Source organism: Nuphar pumila, chromosome 3 (assembly GCF_984573655.1).
Source record: "Nuphar pumila chromosome 3, dmNupPumi1.hap1.1, whole genome shotgun sequence".
Lineage (NCBI taxonomy): Eukaryota > Viridiplantae > Streptophyta > Magnoliopsida > Nymphaeales > Nymphaeaceae > Nuphar > Nuphar pumila.
Window position 1 is genome coordinate 142,250,675 of NC_143251.1, and position 23,461 is coordinate 142,274,135.

General features: G+C 38.1%; 1 protein-coding gene across 1 annotated transcript in view; it reads left to right on the forward strand.

The window, feature by feature from the left end:
• Window positions 1-23,461, forward strand: part of LOC149844167 (haloacid dehalogenase-like hydrolase family protein) — a 132,046-nt gene that overhangs the window by 75,363 nt on the left and 33,222 nt on the right. The window contains exons 7-10 of the mRNA XM_090001049.1: window positions 1,851-1,969; window positions 2,276-2,402; window positions 20,586-20,673; window positions 20,778-20,856. Of these exons, the coding sequence (XP_089857175.1) occupies window positions 1,851-1,969; window positions 2,276-2,402; window positions 20,586-20,673; window positions 20,778-20,856 (413 nt within the window). The remainder of the gene's footprint in view (window positions 1-1,850; window positions 1,970-2,275; window positions 2,403-20,585; window positions 20,674-20,777; window positions 20,857-23,461) is intronic.

Here is a 23,461-nt window from a genome sequence, read left to right on the forward strand (position 1 = left end):
TCTGACATGAATCCGAACCTTTTATATCCCGAACATCCAGTGTTCATTATCTGTATAACTGTTAGTGCTTGCTGCCACTTGTAGGTAGAGTAAGATATACAAATATTTTACATGGTCAGAAGAGAGTGCGAGGGGCAGGAGCCACAGGACTGTGAACCTAATGGTCCAAGAATGATCTATACATGTGGAATTCTCATACCAACTACTCTTTTGGGTCTCAAACTGAAGACTGAAAATGACCATATCTATAGGACCGAAAAGGTATTCAACTATGTCACATGGATATGGCTACAGATATGGGGATACAACCATTTTTATTAAGTTTGAATAGGACTAGTATTTAAGGGGATATGGAACAGGAACCAAAATGAAGTATCTGTCTGACATAGGCAATCAATGACATTATTTATTCTTTGTTTGGCCATAAAAATTTTCTAAGAATATATTGATGATTTGTCTTTTGATACACTTTTTTACAGTTTATAAAAATAAATAGAAGCAATAACATTAAAAATACCCAAAAATCATAAATTTCTGCTTTAGGAGCCTTTTATTTCTGAAACTCTAGTCAACATATTCATGTCGTGTACAACTGCAAGTCACATGGTTTTTTTCCATATAACACATAATATGAAGATCTCTATCGCATTTTCATGCTTAACCAATTAATAACATGTAAAAGCATATGCATCATAAATAGGTGTGGTAAGCAAATTGAATCACTTCTAACTTGTCTTGGTCTGGTTTGTCAATGAGCTTTTTGAGGCTTGTGTTATAGTCTCCCGAGCTTGTCATGTTTGACATGCTGACCAATAGGGATGTCAACGGGTCGGACTTGGGTCAGATCTAGGCATTACCCAATCTGACTTAATCGGATCTGACCTAATCGGATGGAAAAAGATAAAATCGAATCCGGATCCATCTAGCTTAAAATCCGATATTTAACTTGATTGAGTTCTGGTTTTACTCAGATTCAGTTCTTGATCGGATTCAGATTTGGGTTTCAATGCAAAACTCAATACTGAACCCCAGTTCGATTTTTAATTGTATCCAGATTTGGCTACCGAATCTGACTAATTGGATTTTGACCCGACATCCGACCCGTTGACATCCCTACTGACCAAATAGGCTTGTTAATTGTGATATATATGCTTGAGCTCATTGGGGCAGAGCCCAAGAGCTTGAGCTGGTATGGAACTTGAACAAGCTGAGCCTGAAAAAGTCGAGTTTTACTTGCTTTGCCCATTTTCCTGCTTCGATCATAAATGCTGCAATTTCTGCATAATAGTATTTTAGTTTGATTGTGTGTATAGTTAATATTGTATCCATGCTTATGTTATTCTTCATGTGTAGTGGTCTTTTTGTCCTTTTTCCCATTTACGTTCTTTTTGTTTATTACACAGGTTAGACATGGGCATTTCATAGAACCAATACTTTACTTCTACTTTTCATGTTATACCCTCAGATGATTGAATAAAAAATGTATAGAACCAATACTTTACTTTCTTTCCTTTTCATAATGTATTCACGCTTCCATATATGTGATCCGACCTGCTTGCCCTTTTAAAGAAAAGGTGAGCAGTCCCTGCTTTGCTTTGTCAGGGACCTAATGGAAAGAGGAATGCTGATTATTTATGTTTTGGGAGGTCCAACTCTAATGGTGTGATTTATTCTTGCTAAGTGATGTGTTTATATATATATATATGCCTTTTTCGATTTCTTCATTCCTTGCACCTTATTCCATGAGAGATCTATTCCTGTGCGGTTTCATCTTCCTTTCTTCTTTTGCTTATAACTTATAAGATGACAGTGATGGTTTATTAGTGCTCTAACTAGCCTTCATTTTGCAGATGCATTGCATTGACAACTACATTATCTGATGAGATTTTAAGAGAGGCTGGTCCATCACTTATCAGGGAAGAGATAGGAAATGTTTTATTGGAAGACATTCTTGGTGATGGTTTATCGGGTTAAGTATGTTAGCCTGAGGATATACCAATAAATGTTTCTGTATGATTGTTGTTAAGCTGTACTTTCCAGCAACATTTTAATTGTGCTGATTCTATTGAGCAAGCAATGTAAACACATTCTTCATTATGGAAAACACTTTTTCAGTTGGAAGAAACAGCAGACTAATTTATGATTACAGAATTATCATTTTGATTTCTTGAGATCGGTAAATTCACTTAGGATATTCTGCCATAAATTGTATATTGAAGGGTGAGTATATATATGATTAAGTTCAGTTGAGTCTGATAAAGTGAATTTGTTGCAGTCGAGAAGACTCGAGGTTCCTTAGATGCTGATTCCATGGCAGACACACTTCCGGAGTATCATATGAGAAAAGTGAATGGTGCAATCCAGGATCATGCTGTTGATATGAAGGTCCTTTCAGATGGAACGTAAGTTGCTTGTAACCCATCAGACCTTTGTGAATTGAAAATGCTTGGCATTTAATACATGATTTTGTTAAACTGTTGCTATTTTTGTTAAACTGGTATTTCTAATATTCAAAGGAAATGCATCTTGCTGCCTTCTGTTTGCCTTTAATTATGTCTGAAATATCTTCTTGTCTGCAATTTTCACACTGTTGTTTTTTAATACACAGGATTCATAATGAACGTTTAGAACTTCATTCTTGGACCTGTTCTTCCACTCATTCATTTCCTAACATCACTTTACCAACCTCTTGGACATGTTCTTCCACTTATTCATTTCCTAACTTCACTTTACCAACCTATTTATCATATTCAAAAAATGAGTGTAGCTGAGATGCGTATGCTGAGATGGATGTCTGGAAATACAATAAAAGATAAGATTCGGAACGAGGAGATACGTAAGAAGGTAGGCGTTGCACCCATTGAAAATAAGATGAGAGAGAATCGTTTACGGTGGTTTGGACATATTCGGCGAAGGCCTAATGATGCTCCAGTTAGAAGGATGGAGAAATGGGAAAATATATTAGTTAAAAGAGGTCGGGGTAGGCCTAGGAAGACATGGATGGAGGTGATAGGAAAGGATATGAATGCTTTGAACCTCACCGAGGACATGGCATTGGATAGAAATGATTGGAGGAGAAGGATTCATGTGGAAGACCCAGAATGATTTTCTTTTTTGGTTCATATCGCCGACCCCAATTGTTTTGGGATGAAGGCGTAGTTGTTGTTGTTGTTATTTTTAACTGGACATTGGGGGCCTTTAGTTTTTGGTCTTTGAACAGTTATAAGGTAATCTGGATGTAGCATTCAGATCATGAAATCTTTTTGTCATATAGTTTCTTGTAAGAAATGTTGCTATGGTAGAATCAGTTTGATCCAGAGGAGGTGTGGAATGTTGATAATAATCATTTAAGGTTTAGGAAGTAAAATCTTTTGCCTTGATCTCTTCTTTTGGGTGCATTTTCACCTCTTTCTCCTTGACAGCATCCAGATGTTGTATATGAACTTCATGCATGTACTGGATTCATTATTTCTTTTCATACTCATAAGATAGACCAAACATCACTTCATAGTAAAAAATCACTGGCCTTAATTCATTAAAAGTTGGACATGTAGCGTAACGACCCCAAACTGACCATCGAAATTTTTGCGGTTTTTTTTTAAAGGAATAAATAATTTTAAAACATTGCATAAAGATATCCCAAAGATCCGGGACACATTACAAATTTAATATACACAATCAACATACATCCCACACATCGAATAAATCAAATCATGAATATAATAAAATAGTCCCCATTTAGGGTTCAACAAGTTCCCCAAAACAATAGACTCCCTAATCTATCAAAATCCGGTCCACCATATCATAACCTTTGCTCCTTCTAGCAAGTTAGTTCCTCCATCACTGAGCCTTTTGAAAAAGCTTTTAAAAATGAGGTAAGCACCACATCCCAGACTTGATAGTTTTTAAAGCTCATGAATTTTCTCCATATGAGGATCTCATGCCAAGCATTACAAGGTAGTTTTTGCATTCCTAATCCAAATAATTTGTATCATTTTTGTTGGATTTTTTTATCCTTTCATTGATATACCTTAGGTTGTTGTCGAACAAAAAGTGACCAGGCCTCATAGTTTTTCTCATCAAACATGATGCTGCTGATTTGAAAGTTCGATCTTTTGGGCTACAATGTTCCACTTAATGGTTTGGATGCACTTTAATGATTCATCATCTACAATCACGATTTTTTTTGGAAGGGACCATCTTTATTGTTTCCTTAACCATTGTTCTTTACTCCACTTGTTTCACGTTGAGCCTTTCCTTCCACTAAAAGTTTTCCTTCTTCACTTGATCACCCTTTTCATGAAGAAAAATACCATTTTACTTGCTAAACAGAAGAGAGATTCTCACACATACTGATATCTCTTTTCCAAGAATGTACTATTTTGAGATAGATTTTTTGATAAAGTTCGATAAATTTCAGAAAATGCCTTGCAATCAAACCTTTCAGATGGAGCTGTGAAGCACCAAAATGGAAGCTCTCACTGGGCTAGGCATGATGTCATAATACTGAATGCCTAACAGAAACTAAGGTTCTTCAAATTGAATGATGGAGAGATTCTAGAGGTCTGATACTGTCTTCATACATTGAGGAACTCTTATTCATAAAAAGGTGAAGAAAGAGGGACTTTGAGAACGGTGAAAAGGAATTTCCGGATATGTTACCAAAAGCTAAGGAATGACAAGAATATGTATGTAGTAATGCTGCATATTTGATGTGATCACCTCAAAAAAGGATAAAGATGATCCTTTTATACTGATCAGTGTCCCTTCTTCAGTATGCCCTAACTCCGTTTTCAATTTATTAATTTTCATGATAGATGCTTGCTCAAATGATTATGCAAAAGGCTTGATGACAGTTGAAGTTCCAATTATGATTTACATTGCGATAATGTGATATAGGCAACAACCAAACTGCTCACTGTTATGCCATGTAATAAGATATGGACTTCATTAGAGGTCGCCTGTTTTCTTTCCTTGCAGCAACACTTCTGAGATAATGTGATGTTTGCAAGCAGCTCTCTGGCCATTCTTGCTCCATGTAATGAGATATGGATTTTTCTTGAGATCAACTTTTTGCATGCATTGATTTTGCTATTTCTTCAAGTACATGCTTTGGAGGTGGGTCAAAATTGTTTTGGTTCTCCATCAGATGATACTAAGTTTTGAAATGCTAAAATCTAAATTTTCAATCACATCACCAGTTGTGAAAAATACGTTCACTGAATTATTAATTGCAAATCAAGAGAGGTTAAAGATGTAGTTGTGTTTTGTGGAGACTTGAATGAGGTGCACTAGAACCGAGGCAGAGAGAGAGAGAGAGAGAGAGAGAGAGAGAGAGAGAGAGAGAGAGAGAGAGAGAGAGAGAGAACTCGTTAATTTCATACTTAGGGCTAATCTCCTCTAAGTTAAATAGAGAGAAGCCAATATAAAAAATTACATAAAAGTCCCTCCTTAATTATGAAATATCAAATAACCTACTTTTTAAGAAAGCTTAAGCTTAAAACCTCAATAGACAATTAGTCTCAACACTCCCCCTCAAGCTGGAGCATAGATATCAATCATGTTCAGCTTGTCACAACATTTTGAGAAATTTGGTCTAGCAAGAGGCTTTGTAAACATATCTGCAACTTGGTCCTTCGACTTTAGATATTTGGTAGCAATATGACCAGCTTGAACCATATCTCTTACATAGTGGCAATCAACCTCAATATGTTTTGTCCTCTCATGAAAGACAGGATTGTTCGCTATATATGTGGCTGCCTTGTTATCACACATCATTGTCATGGGAGAGGAAATCTTCACCTGAAGATCATTTAGTACAGTACGAACCCACATTAATTCAGCAATTGTTTGGGCCATAGCCCTATATTCTGATTCTGCACTCGACCTAGCAACCACATTTTGCTTCTTACTTCTCCATGAAATTAGGTTATCTCCCATAAACACACAGAATCTGGTGGTAGATTTTCTATCCACTATAGATCTTGCATAGTCAGCATCAGAGTAAGCCACTATTTCCAGGGTTCCACCTTTCTTGAATAATAACCCTTTTCCAAGAGAAGATTTTAAGTACCTGAGAATCATTATTGTTGCATTCCAGTGTACCTCAGTTGGTTTGTCCATAAATTGGCTAACTTTGCTTACTGCTAAAGCAATATCAGGTCTGGTCACAGTTACATATAGTAGCTTCCCTACCAGTGAGCGATAGCTTTTGCTATCAACAGGTTTTGACCCTTCTTCAAACAACTGAACTTTATAGTCCATGGGAATATTAGCTGGTTTAGCTCCCAACATTTCAGTTTCTTTTAATAGGTCAAGAACATATTTCCGTTGAGTCAAAGTCATCCCTTCACGGCTCCTGGCAACTTCTATACCCAGAAAATATCTAAGTGAACCAAGGTCTTTTGTAACAAAATGTTTTTGAAGATAAGCCTTTGTAGCTTCAATATCTTTCGTATCATCTCCTGTAAGAATGATGTCATCCACATATACCACCATAACAACTATACCTGAGTTAGTTTTCTTAATAAATAATGTATGATCTGCCGTCGACCTATTAAAGCCAAAACTTGACATCACTTCAAACAACTTTTGAAACCATGCACGCAGACTTTGTTTCAAACCATATATCGCCTTTCTTAATCTACACACCTTCTGACACTCCCCCTAACCTCGAATCCAGGAGGTTGTTGCATGTATACTGTCTCAGACAGATCCCCATATAGAAATGTATTTTTCACATCTAATTGACACAAACTCCATCCATGGTGAACAACTACTGAGAGAACAAGACGAATGGTACCCATCTGTGCAAAAGGAGAAAAAGTTTCAAAGAAATCAATACCATAAGTCTGAGTATACCCTTTTGCTACTAATCTGGCCTTGTACCTTTCAATAGAACCATCTGATTTGTATTTTATTGTATATACCCATTTGCATCCAACAATGTCAGCATCCACTGGGCAATCAACTAGATCCCATGTATGTTGAGACAATAAAGCATCTATTTCTTCTTGTATAGCCAGCTTCCACCTGTTATCGAGCTCTGCTTGTTGATAGTTCAAAGGAATAGTTTCAGCAGATAAGGCTGGAATAAAAGCTTTCATCTGATTTCCAATTCTGGCATCAGACACAAAATGAGATATGAGATATAAGGTACATTGTCGTGTCTCTTTCCGTAGAGCGATTGGCCTGTTATCATCATCATGAAGATCACTGTTGTCAGTAGTACTTACCTCAGGAGAAGAAGAAGATGAAGGCACTGGAGGGGGTGGAGCTCTACGCACATATACCAATGGAGGATTATGAAATCATGAAGAAGATAAAGTTTGGTTCGGTAATGGGGGCACAGATTCCAAAGGAAAATGAGGTACAGGAAGTGAAAAAAACTCAGCTGGATCAACTTGCATCTGAGTATCGGTACTAGAGTAATATGGAATGGATTCCAAGAAAGATACATCCGCACTGACATACTCTCGCCGAGAAATTGGATCAAAACATCGATATCCCTTTTGATTTTTTGAATAACCTATAAACATGCATTTTGTAGCTTGAGCAATTAATTTATCACGGTCAAGTCCAAGTTTGTGCACAAAACAAACACATCCAAATATTTTAGGTGAGAAAGAGAAGAGTGGGGCATTTGGATTTAGGATCTGTAGTGGAATTTGATCTCCCATGGAAGATGAAGGCATGCAGTTGATCAGATAACAAGCAGTGATAACCGCATCACCCCAATATAACGCAGGAACATTGGATTGAATCATAAGGGTACATGCAACATCAAGAAGGTGCCTGTGTTGTAAAACCCATGTAAAAAAAAAAAATCGGACCCGAGTCGGGTCGGGTCTGGACCCGACCCTGGCCCGTTCTCGTTGGGGTTTTAAAACCCGACGCATGATGAGGGTTTTAAAACAAAACCCTCCCCTGTGCACCGCACCTCACCCGCGCCGCTCCACCCCCCTCGGCAGGATAAGGAAACCCCTTGAGGGTTTCCCTAGATGTCGCCCCTCCCCGAGCTCTTTAAGAGCATTGTGGGAGAGGAGGATCGATGCACCCCCCCCCCCCCCCCCCTTCTTGTTCCCTACGAGCGACAGCCTCGCCGGCAACCCCGACCGCACCTCCCTCTCGAGTCTCCTCCTCGCTCTCCTTGCGCTGGTGCTGTTTCTCGCAAACCCCGTCGCCTCATCTCGTTCCCCGCGATTGCTGTCTCCGGTGACCACTCGCTGCCGGTCTTCACCCCCTTCCACCTTCTTCTTCCCTCTACTGCGGAGGTGCCAGCGACCCGACGACCACCACCTTCTCCCTCCTCTTTGCTGCGAGCAGCGACCTTCGACTACTGCGCTGACGGCCGCCACCCGCCTTTCTTCTCCTCAGGTAAACCCTGCCCCCACTGTCGTTCATTGTGTCGACAGGGGGCTTTGTTCCCCCTGTCCCTCTTTCCTTGCCAGTAAGGGGCGGAGCCCCTGCCGTTCATATGTCGACAGGGGGCTCCGTTCCCCCTGTCCCTCTTTCCTTGCCGGCAGGGGGGCAGAGCCCCCTTCCGTTCGTGGTGTCGACAGGGGGCTCCGTTCCCCCTATCCCTCTTGTCTTACCGGCAGGGGGCTCAACCCCCTTGCCGTTTGTTTTGTCGACGGGGGGGCTCCGTTCCCCCCTGTCCTTCTTGTCTTGTCGGCAGGAGGTCCCTGCCGTTTGCCTCGTTGACAGGGGGCTCTGCTCCCCTTGTCTCTCTTGTTTTGCCGACAGGGGGCTTCGCCCCCCCCCCCCCTGCCATATGCTTTGTTGACAGGGGGCTCTACTCTGTAACGAAATATTGCGGAAATATAAAGAGTGCATACAAGCACATACAACAATGAAAAAGAGACAATATCACAAGTCCACGAAGGGACAATACAAGCACAAGCCTTTAAGAAGGCAACAATATACAAAGCCTCTTATTGAAAAGAGAGAGAAGCTCTCAAGCATGAAAAATATACAAGGGGATCACCCCTATTTATACAAAAGGAAGAGGAGAGAGGAGGCAAAATGCCTCAAAAGGGGAGCCAAAAAGGGGGCTCCCATGGAGTCGTTGGGAGCCCCCAACGGTCACATTTGTGACCATTGGGGGCTCCAACGACTCTATGTTGGAGCCCCTTTTTGTTATTTAAAAAATACAAAAAATAAAAGGAAAAAATAAAAAAAGAAAAATACATTTAAATGAAAACTGAAAATAGTTGTTTTCTAAAACAACTATTGTGAAATTACAAAACTACCCCTATCGGGTATTTTGTAATATACAGAATATATTATATATATATATATATTAGATACATTTTAACACCCCCCCTCAAACTTTACGGGGAGATGACGGAAAGTTTGCCAAGAAGAAACATGAAGCGAGGAGCCGGAAGAGCTTTAGTGAAGAAGTCCGCCAACTGATATTCTGAAGTGACATACGGAAGAGAAATAGTTCCTCGCAAGAATTCGTCACGGACATAGTGGCAATCCATTTCGATATGTTTTGTACGCTCATGAAAAGTATGATTGCTCGCAATATAGATGGCACTCTTGTTGTCGCAACAAAGCTTTGAGGCTTCGGTGATATCAACTCCCATGTCTTTAAGCAAACTGCGAAGCCATACAAGTTCCATTGTCGTGGTTGCCATAGCCCGGTACTCAGCTTCAGTGGATGATAGTGAAACTTTCTGCTGCTTCTTGCATCGCCAGGCAATCAAAGAGTCTCCTAGAAAAACACAAAAACCAGTAGTTGAGACTCGATCATTGGGATTACCTCCCCAATCTGCATCAGTATAAGCAAGAAGATTCAAGAAAGAAGAGGAGGATAGAAATAGCCCTTTATTGATGGTATTCCGAATGTAGCGGATGATTCGGAGAACAGCACTCATATGCACAGTTGTAGGAGCATGCTGAAATTGGCTAACAGAGTGAACCGCATGAGTGATATCTGGTCTGGTGATGGTTAAATAGGTAAGAGACCCAATGAGTTGTCTGTAAGGTGTAGGATCTTCCAGAAGAACCCCATCCTCCAACCGCAATTTGGCATTAATAACCTCGGGAGTCTCTACTTTCTTATCATCGGAAATCCCAGACTTAGAACATATATCTGCAGCAAGCTTCATCTGTGACAAAATATATCCTCTAGGACAATATGCAACTTCAATTCCAAGAAAATATCTGAGAAAACCTAAGTCAGACATATCAAAATTATTTTTTAACATATTTTTAACATTAATAATACTATTTTGATCATTCCCAGTGATAATCATATCATCAACATAAAGCAACAAAATTACGATACTAGAACCTGCATGTTTAACAAAAAAAGCAGTGTCAGTATAACAAGAGTGAAATCCTAACTTTATCATGATATCACTGAAACGATCATACCAAGCCTTAGGAGCTTGTTTAAGGCCATATAATGCCTTTAAAAGCCGAAGAGTTTGACCTTGCTTAAGATTTATTCCGGGTGGCGGATCCATATAAACTTCTTCACTTAAACTTTCATTTAAAAAAACATTTTTTACATCAAGTTGATAAATAGGTCATTTTTTGGTTGATGCAACAGCTATTAAAGTCCTAACACTGGTCATTCGAGCTACAGGAGCGAATGTTTCTTCGTAATCAATGCCATATTCTTGGGAGTATCCCTTAGCAACTAATCTAACTTTATATCATTCTAAAGAGCCATCGCTTTTAGTTTTAACTTTGAAGACCCAGCGACAACCAATAGGTTTTTTGTGTGAGGGTAGATTAACTATTTCCCAAGTATTGGCCTTTTTTAGCGCATTAAGTTCAACTTGCATTGCTTCAACCCAATGAGGTATAGATTTAGCTTGATTATAGTGTGCCGGTTCAAAATAAGAGTGTAAGGTTATTAAACATGCCCGATAGTTGGGAGTTAAGGAATCATAGGATACAAACCTATTTGGAGGTATTGATATTTTAGAAGAATGCCTAACTTGTGGTTCCTCAGTGGATTCAGAAATTTGAGAGTATTTTTCGAGGGCACTAATAGGATTTTCTTGATTTCTTCTTGAGTAAACATTTATATTGGTATCGCTATCATGAACATTTATATTAGAATCACTATCATTTGAGGGTGTTATGTCAAGAGGGGATACCTCACGAGAATCATCAATGTTTTCAAGAAAATCTTCTTGTATGTCATCAATAAGATCATATAAGAATATATAGTCAATTTCATTTGTTTATTCTAGTTTATCAAAACCGTTTTCTTCTTCTAGAAATGTTACATCTTTTAAAATATATAATTTATCATTCTTAAAATCATAACATCTATACCCTTTTTGATTTTCACCATATCCTAGAAATACACATTCAATTGCTTTTGGAGATAACTTATCCCTTTTGTGTGATAGGACAAAACATTTGCAACCAAAAATACGAAGACGATTGAAATCGGGTGAAAATTTAAAGAGTTTTTCATATGGAGAAGCATTTTTTAACTTAGAAGAGGGCATTCTATTGATTAGATAGATTGAGGTTAAGACGGCTTCAGCCCAAAACTTCTTTGGAATATTCTTAGAAATAAGTAATGTTCTAGCGGTTTCAATAATGTGCCTATGTTTCCTTTCCGCTAGGCCATTTTGTTGGGGAGTCCTAGGACATGACTTTTGATGGCAAATGCCATTTTGGGTTAAATAGTTTTGGAATTCGTGAGATAAGTATTCGCCACCGGAATCGGATCTTAAAATAGATATGTTACTTTGAAATTGATTTTGAACCTTTTTATGAAAATCTTTAAAGAAAGTAAATACTTCCGATTTATGACTAAGGAAATAAATCCAAACATACCGAGTAAAATCATCAATAAACGTGACATAATATGAATAACCCCCTTTAGACATAACCGGAGAAGGCCCCCAAACATCCGAATGCACCAATTCAAAAGGCCTTGATGAAAGAAAAGTTCTAGTTGCAAATGGAATAGACTTCATTTTTCCAAAAATGCAATCTTTGCAATTAATTTCTTTTTCCTTACAAAATTTGTTTCCAAAAGGAAAGAGATACATTTTGGAATAACTTGGATGAGCAAGTCTTTTATGCCAAGTTGCCATGTTTTTTTCTTGGACATAAGAACAAAAAAAGTTTGTAGGGAGATCAAGATGGTCCATATAATATAGGTCTCCCTTTCTATGGCCTTGCCCAATCCGCTTCCCGGACCGGAGATCCTGCACAAAGCAACCATTAGATGAGAAAGATATTTCACATCCATGGTCGGCAATTTGAGAAACCGAAAATAGGTTTAAATTTAGTTTAGGAACAACTCTTACTTTTGGAACACAAAATTTTTGTGAATCTTTAAAAGAACCAATACTTGAAATTTTTAAAAAAGTTCCATCGGCCGTAGAGACACAAGAGTCCTTTGAATTGGTGCAAACATCAACAAGTGCATTTTCATGAGGGGTCATATGAAAAGAAGCTCTGGAGTCAAGGATCCAAGAATACGTACCGGGTGAAGATGATGAAGCAATACCCGCACCCGATATGGAGGAAGAAACTTTTAGCATTTGTTGGAGAGCCATAGATATTTGTCCAAGAGTTTCTTTGATGTCATTGTTCTTGCCTTCATCTTCTTTGGTGGTGGTTTCCTCAAGAGAAGCCACTTTAGGCTTGAAGGTTCCAATAAGCTTAGGACAAGCGGGTCTAATGTGACCCGGCTCATTGCAATAATGACAAACAATCATTTTTCTTCCTCCATTGTAGTTTCCTTGTTTCCCAAAATGAGGAGGCTTATAGGTTCTAACATTATTACCCGGTTTGGATATGGCAAGGACTTCATCAACATGCTTACTCATGCCAAGCCTTGTCTCCTCTTGAGTGATTTCGGCAATAGCATCCTCAATAGGAGGAAAAATAGATCTATGGAGAAGTGAAGATCTCACTTGCTCAAATTCGGGACGTAGCCCAAAAAGAAATTGAAACAATCGCTCTTGTTCCATTTGTTTTTGCCTTAAATCAATGTCTTCCATAGAAACCCATTTTTGCTCCAAGAGAGCCAATTCATCCCATAGTGGGTTTAAAGCACTATAGTAGTCTTGAATGCTAGAATCACCTTGCTTGGTGGTTCTAATCTTTTCTTGCAAGAAGTATGCTCTTGCAAGATCCTTTTGGGTATACATACCCTTCATAAAGGACCAAGCCTCATTGGCTCTACGGAATTTAGCTATATTAGCACATACCTTAAGCTCCACATTATTCATAAACCACGCAAGGATTTTTGCGTGATTGCTTTCCCAATCTTCCACTTCCTTTTGATGACTTTCAATGGCCTTGAGGCGAGCATCTCCTTCAAGAGCCTTTTCTTGACCTTCTTCAATCTTCGTGAGCATAAGCTTAGGTTCCGGAATGGAACCCATGACAAAACCCCAAAGCTTCTTCCCTTTGAGATTATTTTCCATTGCCGATGCCCACATCATATAATTCTTTCCATTGAGCTTGAAAGAAAGGTCAATTTTTGTCTCCATGATGTTGCCAAGAAGTGAGAAGATATCTATTAGATATGAAAAAACACGAACCACACCTTTCCTTCAAGAATCGAGTGGCTCTGATACCATGTAACGAGATATTGCGGAAATATAAAGAGTGCATACAAGCACATACAACAATGAAAAAGAGACAATATCACAAGTCCACGAAGGGACAATACAAGCACAAGCCTTTAAGAAGGCAACAATATACAAAGCCTCTTATTGAAAAGAGAGTGAAGCTCTCAAGCATGAAAAATATACAAGGGGATCACCCCTATTTATACAAAAGGAAGAGGAGAGAGGAGGAGGCAAAATGCCTCAAAAGGGGAGCAAAAAAGGGGGCTCCCATGGAGTCGTTGGGAGCCCCCAACGGTCACATTTGTGACCGTTGGGGGCTCCAACGACTCTATGTTGGAGCCCCTTTTTTATATTTAAAAAATACAAAAAATAAAAGGAAAAAATAAAAAAAGAAAAATACATTTAAATGAAAACTGAAAATAGTTGTTTTCTAAAACAACTATTGTGAAATTACAAAACTACCCCTATCGGGTATTTTGTAATATACAGAATATATATTATATATATATATATATATATTAGATACATTTTAACATACTCCCCTTGTTCCTCTACCCTTTACTGTCCCAGCAAGCAGGGAACCTCGGGCTCCCTGCCTTGTTGCCTTTGTCCCTCTTCTGCAAGGAGCTGAGCTCCTTGCCCACCCTCGTATTTAGGGTCCGGTACCACAACAGGTCTTACCGGACCCGCTTCTCATTTGTATTAGGGCATATTGCTAACGTTCTAAGCATCGCAGGTTGAACGGTGGACCCTGCTCGCCCTTCGTGGCTCGTGCTTGCCTACGCTCAGAGACTATCGCAAACTCGCAACATTCCGAGGTAGGGTAAAGTCGCACAAAGGGAAATAGATGAACCTAATTAAGTTGAAATAATTAAGATGCCCATGCTAGACATGCTTAGAGTTATATTGTTTCTGCATTGCGTATTTTCTTGTTTGTATGCTCATGGGTCGAGGTACAATTTCATTCTTCGAGCATTATTTTGCATAGTTGCTTATGAGTTTGAGGTGTGGTTTCATACTTCTTGAAATACATATGCTCTTGTTTGCTTGCATATATTTTTGCCTGCACGTTTCCTTTGAGTGAAGTACGACTTCGTGTCTCATGTATTACTTATGACCTTATGTGTTTGTCTATCTAAGTGGTCGAGGTATGGTTATGATACATCATGTGTTACTTATGTGCTTTTCGCTCGATGTGCGACATCGCAAGTCGAGAGTTGCTTGTCGTCATGTTATAACCTGCATATGCTCACACTTATGGTAAATATGTACTTACATAAATGTAGTCTTGTGCCTAACCTGATTTCAGTTGTTTTCAAAACACTAGAAGTTGCGCTTGTGCGCTATAGTTTTTTTAAAGAGGGTTTCCTTCTGCGAACCCAATGCTCTTCAAATTGCACAGCTTTTGCAAAGTTAAGTTTTAAGTCCTGCCGGATTGCAAAGTCACATTTGGGCCCTACCAGGTCCACACACTTGGGAGAAATATTTTATAACCCCGATTCGAGTTGTGACCCAATTCGAATAACCCCGATCAGGGGCATGAGCCTATGAGTGAGTGGGGTTCTGTTAAAGGACCCATTTTTCATTTATTAAACCTAGTGTCGCGTGTCGTGTGAATCATGTTGATACTAATATAAATTTTGGATGCAAGATTGATAGTGATGTGCCTTGTGTGAATGACTCAATGTAGCATCGTGGCTTTTAAGGATGAATCATGCCAAATGAGCACTCCTATATTCTTTGGATCGTTATAAAGTTGTGTGTTGGGTGTTCCTTTTGAGAAGCCTACACACCTCCCTTTTTCAGTATAACGTACTTTTAGACATGCACAACATGTTAAGTACTTTGTTGATCAGATGAGAGATCCGAGACGACCTTGCATCATGAAATGTGCAAAATATTGTTGAAATGAATTCAAGACTTATCTTGGCAAACTGTGTTGTATTAATTCTTTTGTAGATAATATCTGTTGGGGTTTCTTTTGTGGAACCATTTCCCTTTCATCGTAGTCGTACTTTTGACAAGTCCGACCGTACTTTTTGACAAGTACGTCTTCTTAAGTTGCGATGATTGGATGAGTAGGTTGTGACAACTTCGATGAGTGCAAATAACAAAATGTTGTGATCACCTAAATAAGTGATGATTCTGCCTTCACCGGCAAGATACTCGAGTTGGGTCGAAAGACTAGAGTATGTAGAATGGGTCTTCAGTTAACTAACCCTGATGTACTCATTCGAACCGCTGACTCCTGTCTGGAGAGGATGGAAAGGTACAAAAACTTTGATGGACAAGCCATTAATGACAGTTACGAGCAAAAGACTCGGCTTCCTCAGTCATCAGAGTTAAGGGAAGGGGACTACCATAATTATCGTAGGTGGTAGCTCTCCATGTTCGGGATGCATCCATTGTTTATGCTGCTTTGGGGACTTCTCTCTTGGTCACCGACCGTCCCCTTAGGTGCGGACTCAGTCAGCTATCCGGGTTATCATAAAATACATAGCATAATAAACCCCCGGATCAGTTTAGGTTGTTTCTAGAGTCGTGCCTTGTGCGTACCCGCTTGGCCAGTTAATATCGAAACATAATTTAAATTCGATCACACAATTTGTTGAATTATGCACGTATGAAGGTTATAGTGTGCAACGAGTTCAATACTTATGGAATTGTGTGTGTGGTTGATGAAGCATTGTATTTTGCTAGTTAAAATTCTTATGCAGTTCTTTGTTTGTAATAGTTAGCCTACTTGTGCCAGTAAAATGCTTGTAATAATTTAGCATTGTGCTCATGATAGTTTGCTCCATGACTCTGCTGAAAGCAAATTGCTATTTAATTGTCTATCTACTTGACATATTAAATTATTCTGCTTAATTATGTTCTATATTGTCCTGTCTATGCACCTACCGGTTTTTAGTGAAACTGACTCATTTTATAGGCAGGTGATGGATAGGTAATACAGTCTGTGATGGCACGATGGCGTGATGAGATCAAGATAGAGCTCTTTCCCTGACGTTTCGCTCCTGAGGACATGTTGGTAAATTTAGTATGAAGTGTATTTCAAAAATTCTTTTTTAATTAAACCTTGAGTTACTAAAATTGTTTTAATAAACTTCTTTTTGGTTTCAACAAATATAATGAGTTGCAAAATCCCATGAACAAATTCTCAATTATTGAAACTGCATTTCAAAACCATTTGATTTTAATAGTTGTGCGGGATTCGACAAAGGAAAGTTTACGCTGTAATGCACTCAAGGTCCATTGACTTGTGGTTTTAAAAATATCATTTTCCGCTGAAGTACTATTTAAACTCTGATAATCGTATGATTTCAAAGCTTTCTAAACTATTCTAAAAGTTACAAGTCCTGGATTTTTAGGGCGTTACATGTGTTTTCGCTCAGCCGCACCATTTTGTTGAGAGGAATTGGCATAAGTAGTTTGGGGTAGAATGCCATGGTCTTGATAAAATTGCAACAAGACTTTTGTTTTGAACTCAAGAGCATTATCAGTGCGAACAATCTTGACAGCAGATTCAAACTGAGTTTTTATTTCAAGAATTAAGGATTTGATAATACTTGGAACTTCAGATCTTTCTTTTATTAAAAACACCCATGACAACTTTGAGAAATCATCGACAATAACAAGATAATAACGACACTGAGTCCTGGTAGGAATCTTACTAGGACCCCATACATCTGCATAAAGAAGTTCAAAAACCTTATGACTGGACTGACTCTGACTAGAAGGGAACAAACTACGATATTGCTTGCCCAACTGATATGCTTCACACTGAAATGATGTAGTAGAAGGAATTTGAGGGAAGACATAACAAAGCTTTGACAATGAAGGGTGACCAAGACGACGATGCCACTGAACAAGACTGGATAAGTGTTCTACTGCAGCATAAACATTGCCCACTGGATGATGTAAGTAGTAGACTCCATTTTCTTCATAGCCTCCACCAAACTTCTTCCCCGTCAGCAAATCCTGAAAATGACAACCCATCGGGTCAAATATCACTCTACAGTTTAGTTCTTTGGTAAGACAACTAACAGAGAGTAAACTTTGAGGAAATGAGGGAGCATGAAGAACATTTTTCAACTGCAAGGAAGAGGATATAGAAATGTTTCCCTGACCAACAACTGGTGAGGAACTCCCATCTGCTAATGAGACCCCTCGATGAACAGTAATATCCTTTAGATCTGAAAAGAAAAACGAATTCCCACACAAATGTCTGGATGCACTAGAGTCAATAATCCACTTACTATCATTCAGATGAAGATGATTCCCTGTTGAGTAGGCCACATCAGCTACAGGCGAAGAGGAGCTTGAGGGACGAAGAGCTATCAACTCATCATATTCTGATCGACTAAGGGTGATATTGTCACTTGCAGAAGCATTGTCATTTGCATTTGCTACCTCTAGTGTAGTAACATTTACTTTCAGAACATTATGCTTTGATGAAAAAGGGGTTGGCCGGCCATGCTTATCCCAGCAACGATCTTCTAAATGTCCAGATTTTCCACAGAAGGTACATTGAAGTTTGCCTTTGCCTCCAATACCTCTTCTACGACCTCGTCCTCTAATATTCTGAATATTTTCACGTCCATAACCAAATGAGACAGCTAGAGCAGATGACTGGGACACAGGGTCAGATTGTGGAAGAGAAATCACAAGTCTACTCAGACGATTGTATGCATAAGCAAGAGTAGGTACATCGGATCCAGTCAACATTTGTACTTTTGCAACAGAGAATTCTGAAGATAAACCTGTGAGAAACCAAACTACCATAGTTTGTTCTTGATGATCCTTTTGCTGCGAACAACACAGAGGCTTGTGGGCATTGAGTCTTTCAAACGCTGCTTTGACGGAGGCATAATACTGAGCCAAGGTTTGATCTTCGTGTTTCACGATCATGCGTCAACCAATTCTACGACCACACCCGACTATTCAACCCACATCAGAAACAATGGAAAAATCAGATCAGAAACATAGATCTGAGAAAGCCAGAACAACGTCAAACACATCTTGTTTATGGTCTGATTTTAGCAACTGCACTCGACACATAAATCCCACGACAGCAAAAAAAACTACTTCCACGAAACAGAAATCACACCAGCTGCTTCCATAACATAGAAATCACAAAAAAAAACTTATCAACATGCTGCTTCCACGGCACAACAAATAAAAAGATTATCAACAACTGCTCCCACGAAATCTGTTTTACGGCAAGACAACAAAGGAACGCAACTCTGCCGTAACACCCAACTTTGCTGCAATCGATCCAGTTGTCACGCTATCACCGTGATCTGTAGATCTGATTACAGATCTGTGTCATGACATTAGTCAGACATCAGATCTGTGATCAGATCTATGCAATTAGATAAAAAAAATAACCACACCTGTTTACGATTTGGTGTAGATCGATCACGCTCTCAGGTTCCCGAGATCCACTGCTTTGATACCATGTGGAGACTTGAATGAGGTGCACCAAAACCGAGGCAGAGAGAGAGAGAGAGAGAGAGAGAGAGAGAGAGAGAGAGAACTCGTTAATTTCATACTTAGGGCTAATCTCCTCTAAGTTAAATAGAGAGAAGCCAATATAAAAAATTACATACAAGTCCCTCCTTAATTATGAAATATCAAATAACCTACTTTTTAAGAAAGCTTAAGCTTAAAACCTCAATAGACAATTAGTCTCAACATGTTTAAAGAGAGAAAATGAGAAATGACAAGAAGGATGAGGTAGAGAATAGGTGATGATGACTAAAAAGAATAACTTGCTACTTGTTCCTTCTTCTTTTTTCTTAATGTTTAAAGTGTTCTGTCATAGCTAAAATCTTGGGAACCACTAACTCCATAAAGGTATGAAAACTTTTTTTGCTCCTAAAATCCTGTTTTTTCATTGTTAGTGTTCATGAAGAGGGTATCAACTGGTTATGGATTAGACATTGCATAGGAATACTAGGAAGGAAAGAAAGGAAGAAGTGAGAAAACTGAAAAATGCATGGAAGGAAGATTAAGGTAAGGATGAGAGAATAGATTAAGGTTTGATTAAGGCTGAAGCAAATCAAATAACAGATGATTTAATGAGAATTTACTGCATGCCATTCTAGTACCGTGCCAAAACTCCAAGTAGTGCCTGCCAAGGTTGTAAACTGCTTATGGATCACATATGGGCCTGGGCTTAAAATAGGATACTATTGAAAAATCCTATTTTTTAACAAAATATCAATTTTTTTAAAAAAATATATAGAAAAATTATAAACAGTTCATAATGAAATAAACATTGGTATTGTCTACAAAATAAATCCATAATATCACTAATCAAACAATTATGAACTGTATACAACATGGAATGTTTAATAATCAAGAAAATTATGAATGGCATGAACATTTCACAAGTTTAAAAAGGTGTATTGCATGCCCTGTATCGTACGATATAGGGTGTCTACCGGATGGTACATCCAATACAGGTACATTACACACTCGTATCGTCATACGAGTGTGCATCGTATCACATGGATCCATAGTTAGGATACATATCATTGTTCATAGTTAGTATCACTACAATGCTTACAATACTGGTGCCTCCATAAGAGAAGGAGCTTGTTGGACAGGAGAGGAACATCCAGTCTTTTGGAATAATTGGATGACTCTTAACACTGACATTAAATCCTGTATATTCTTTAATGTTATCCATTAGTTTGTGTATTTCACTAGAGCTGAACAAATGTGATCACATACTTGCCTTATGTGCAAGCATTTTTGACCCTGAAATGGAACTCCAAAGTGATTGCATATAGGGGTGATGTTCTGAACTGGATCATGCATATGCCACTTTTAGTGATCTAAATCTGAATGTTTCATTCATTGGTTTTCTTATTTGTTGTTTATCTTCATATTTTCTTAAAATCTATCCTTTTATGGTTCAATTTTACTTTTCGGATTGTTTAAAGCCTCTCTCTCATCACCATAAAATGTAGTTCTGGCCTTTAATTTCAAGGGATAATGTGTTGACAGGTTTCAGGGTTCTAGAAGAGACATTCTGAGATATGGAAGCTTGGCTGTTGCTGTCTCTTGTTTTGTATTTGCAGGGACGCATTGGAAGGTATTGCTTTGGTTTATGCTCAATCCTACATTATTTCTTAAGAGATGAAATCAACATATTTGTTTTTATCTGCGATGGATGTGACTTTATGATCTTTTGTGCAGGCAATGCAGTATGCATCTCCAAAAAGTATTTTGAATTTGTTATTTGGGACTAGCAATCCCTTCCTTTCCCGAAGTGATGGTATGCCTTGTTTCTTGAATGACTTGATTGTTGTTGATCATTTTTATTGGGCTCATGTAAAAGAAGAAATATTTGAAATTATTGGTTTTGTTATCTATAGATGAATTATTAGATATTCCATGTTAATTCTCTTATGAACTATAATGGTTCTAACGCCTAATGATGGGCTAGTTTCACTTTGAGAGGCTAGGACAAGCAGAAAATGCCAGATATAAAAAAGAATGGCGCCATAAACGTTTAGGAAAATTATTTAAGTTGCATATGTCATGCACCCTATTCTTTACTCCAATATTGGCAAACTGGAAGGGTGTGTGTGTGCATGCACATGTGTGCATGCACATGTGTGCATGCACATGTGTGCATGCATATACATGTACACATGTGTTGCAACCCACCAAGCATGCGGCTCCCCAATGGCCACACATGCCCATGGTGCCTAGCTCAGTTTTTGTGGCCTAAATACCCCACTTGGGTTTGACTAAACAAACATGTGGACATCTTAGCACTCAAATTGTGCTCCCTAATGTTAAGTTGTATATGTATATGTATATATATATATATATTTGTTTCATATTGTACACACACATATATATATAATGATGTAATAGGTAAATACCCTTTAGGGGTATTTTCATCATTTTACTCATGTAATAGTACTGTTCATTAGGAACAAATTTTTTTTCTTATTTATTTTTTACTTTCTATTTTAAAGTCTTTTTTATGAAGAGCATGGGCTCTATGGTCAAAAGACCGTAGAGTCGTTGGGGGCTCCCCAACAGTCACATTTGTGACTTTTGGGAGCTCCCAACTGTTAAGATTAATGTAATATAAGTATATATATAATGTATATATATAATGTATATATTGTAATAATATATATTGTAAATATATATAATATATATAAGAGTCAAGTCAAAGCTAGTTTGACTTGCTCCTAATGGCTAGAACTCTAGCCGTTGGGAGCTCTCTCTCATTCTTTAATGAGAGAGGACTTCCCTTCTTTATACTACTCTTTTTCTCTCCTCTACTGTTCTCTATAAAAGGGTATGGGTGTGTGCCTTGTAAAGCGAGAGAGTGATGGGTAGTATTAGGTATTTAAATGTGTTTAGAGAGTTATGTAGTGAGGAACTTATGTAATTTTTCTTTTTATATCTCTAGTGTTCATTATGACTAGAGTTATTTAATGTAATTTTCCTTTGTCCGTTATGAATAAAATTGTTCATTCACTTTTTCATGTAACCTTTTAACTCATGTTTTTATCAAAATGTTTTATGTTCTTGGAGACCATTATGGACTGCATTGGGATCTGTGTCATTTCATGACACCAACGACTCTATTGAGAGCTCCCCAATAGAGCCCCATGCTCTCCCTTTGTGTATAAATAAGGGCTAAACCATAATTTTAAAACTCGGTAACTCGTCACTCGGCTCGTGCTTGAGTGACTCGTGACTCGGCCAGGTCAACTCGGTGACTCAGTCGGGTCATGTTCACTTTATATTTTATATAAAATATATAAATATATGTATATCTTATGATTATTATCTATATTTTGTAGTATTTTACCAATATATTATATATAATATACATTATATATTTTTATAATATATTTATATATAATATACATAATATTTCTATTATATTTCATATAATTTATGCATATATATATATATATATATATATATATATATATATATATATATGCATGATTCGCCCATGACTCAGCCGAGTTTTGTTAAAGGCGAATTAAACTTGGTTTTTGACCCGATGACTGGGTGATTTAGGTCGAGTCAACTGAGTCACCGGGTCAACCCGACAAGTTTTTAAACTATGGGTTGAACCCCTCTCTTGTATTTAATGCTTCTCTTAAGCATTTATGCTCAATAAAGATGAATATTTTTTATATTTTATATTTCTCTATTTAGTTCCTTAATGTGTTATATGCACTTAGTGCTTTTGTTGTTGTCCCTTGTTGGCTATTGTTTTGTCCTATAGTGGACTTGTGTTTGTGCACATTGTTATTGTGATCTTGTAAGCCCTTAGTGGCATTAGTTTGTGCTTATGCACTTTTGGGATTTTAATCTTGTAAAGCCCTTAGTGGCATTATTTTTGTATTTTTCTCTATTGCATTACACCTAAGAACCCCCAATACATTCTTTACGTGCTCAAGATGATCCCCCCCCCGCTCCCATGACTTACTATAGACAATATGTCATTAAAGAACACTAAGACATGCTTGCACAACATAGACCAGAATACATCATTCACAATATATTGGAATGTTGTCGGGGCATTTGTTAGCCCAAATAGCATCACAAGAAACTCATAATGATCCTCATGGGTCCGGAACATCGTTTTTTGGATGTCCTCATGAGCCCCGCCCCCATGACTTACTATAGACAATATGTCATTAAAGAACACTATGACATGCTTGCACAACATAGACTAGAATACATTATTCACAATATATTGGAATGTTGTCAGGGTATTTGTTAGCCCAAATAGCATCACAAGAAACTCATAATGATCCTCACGGGTCCAGAACGTCGTTTTTTGGATGTCCTCATGAGCCATTCACACTTGGTGATAGTCGGATCGAAGTTCCAAC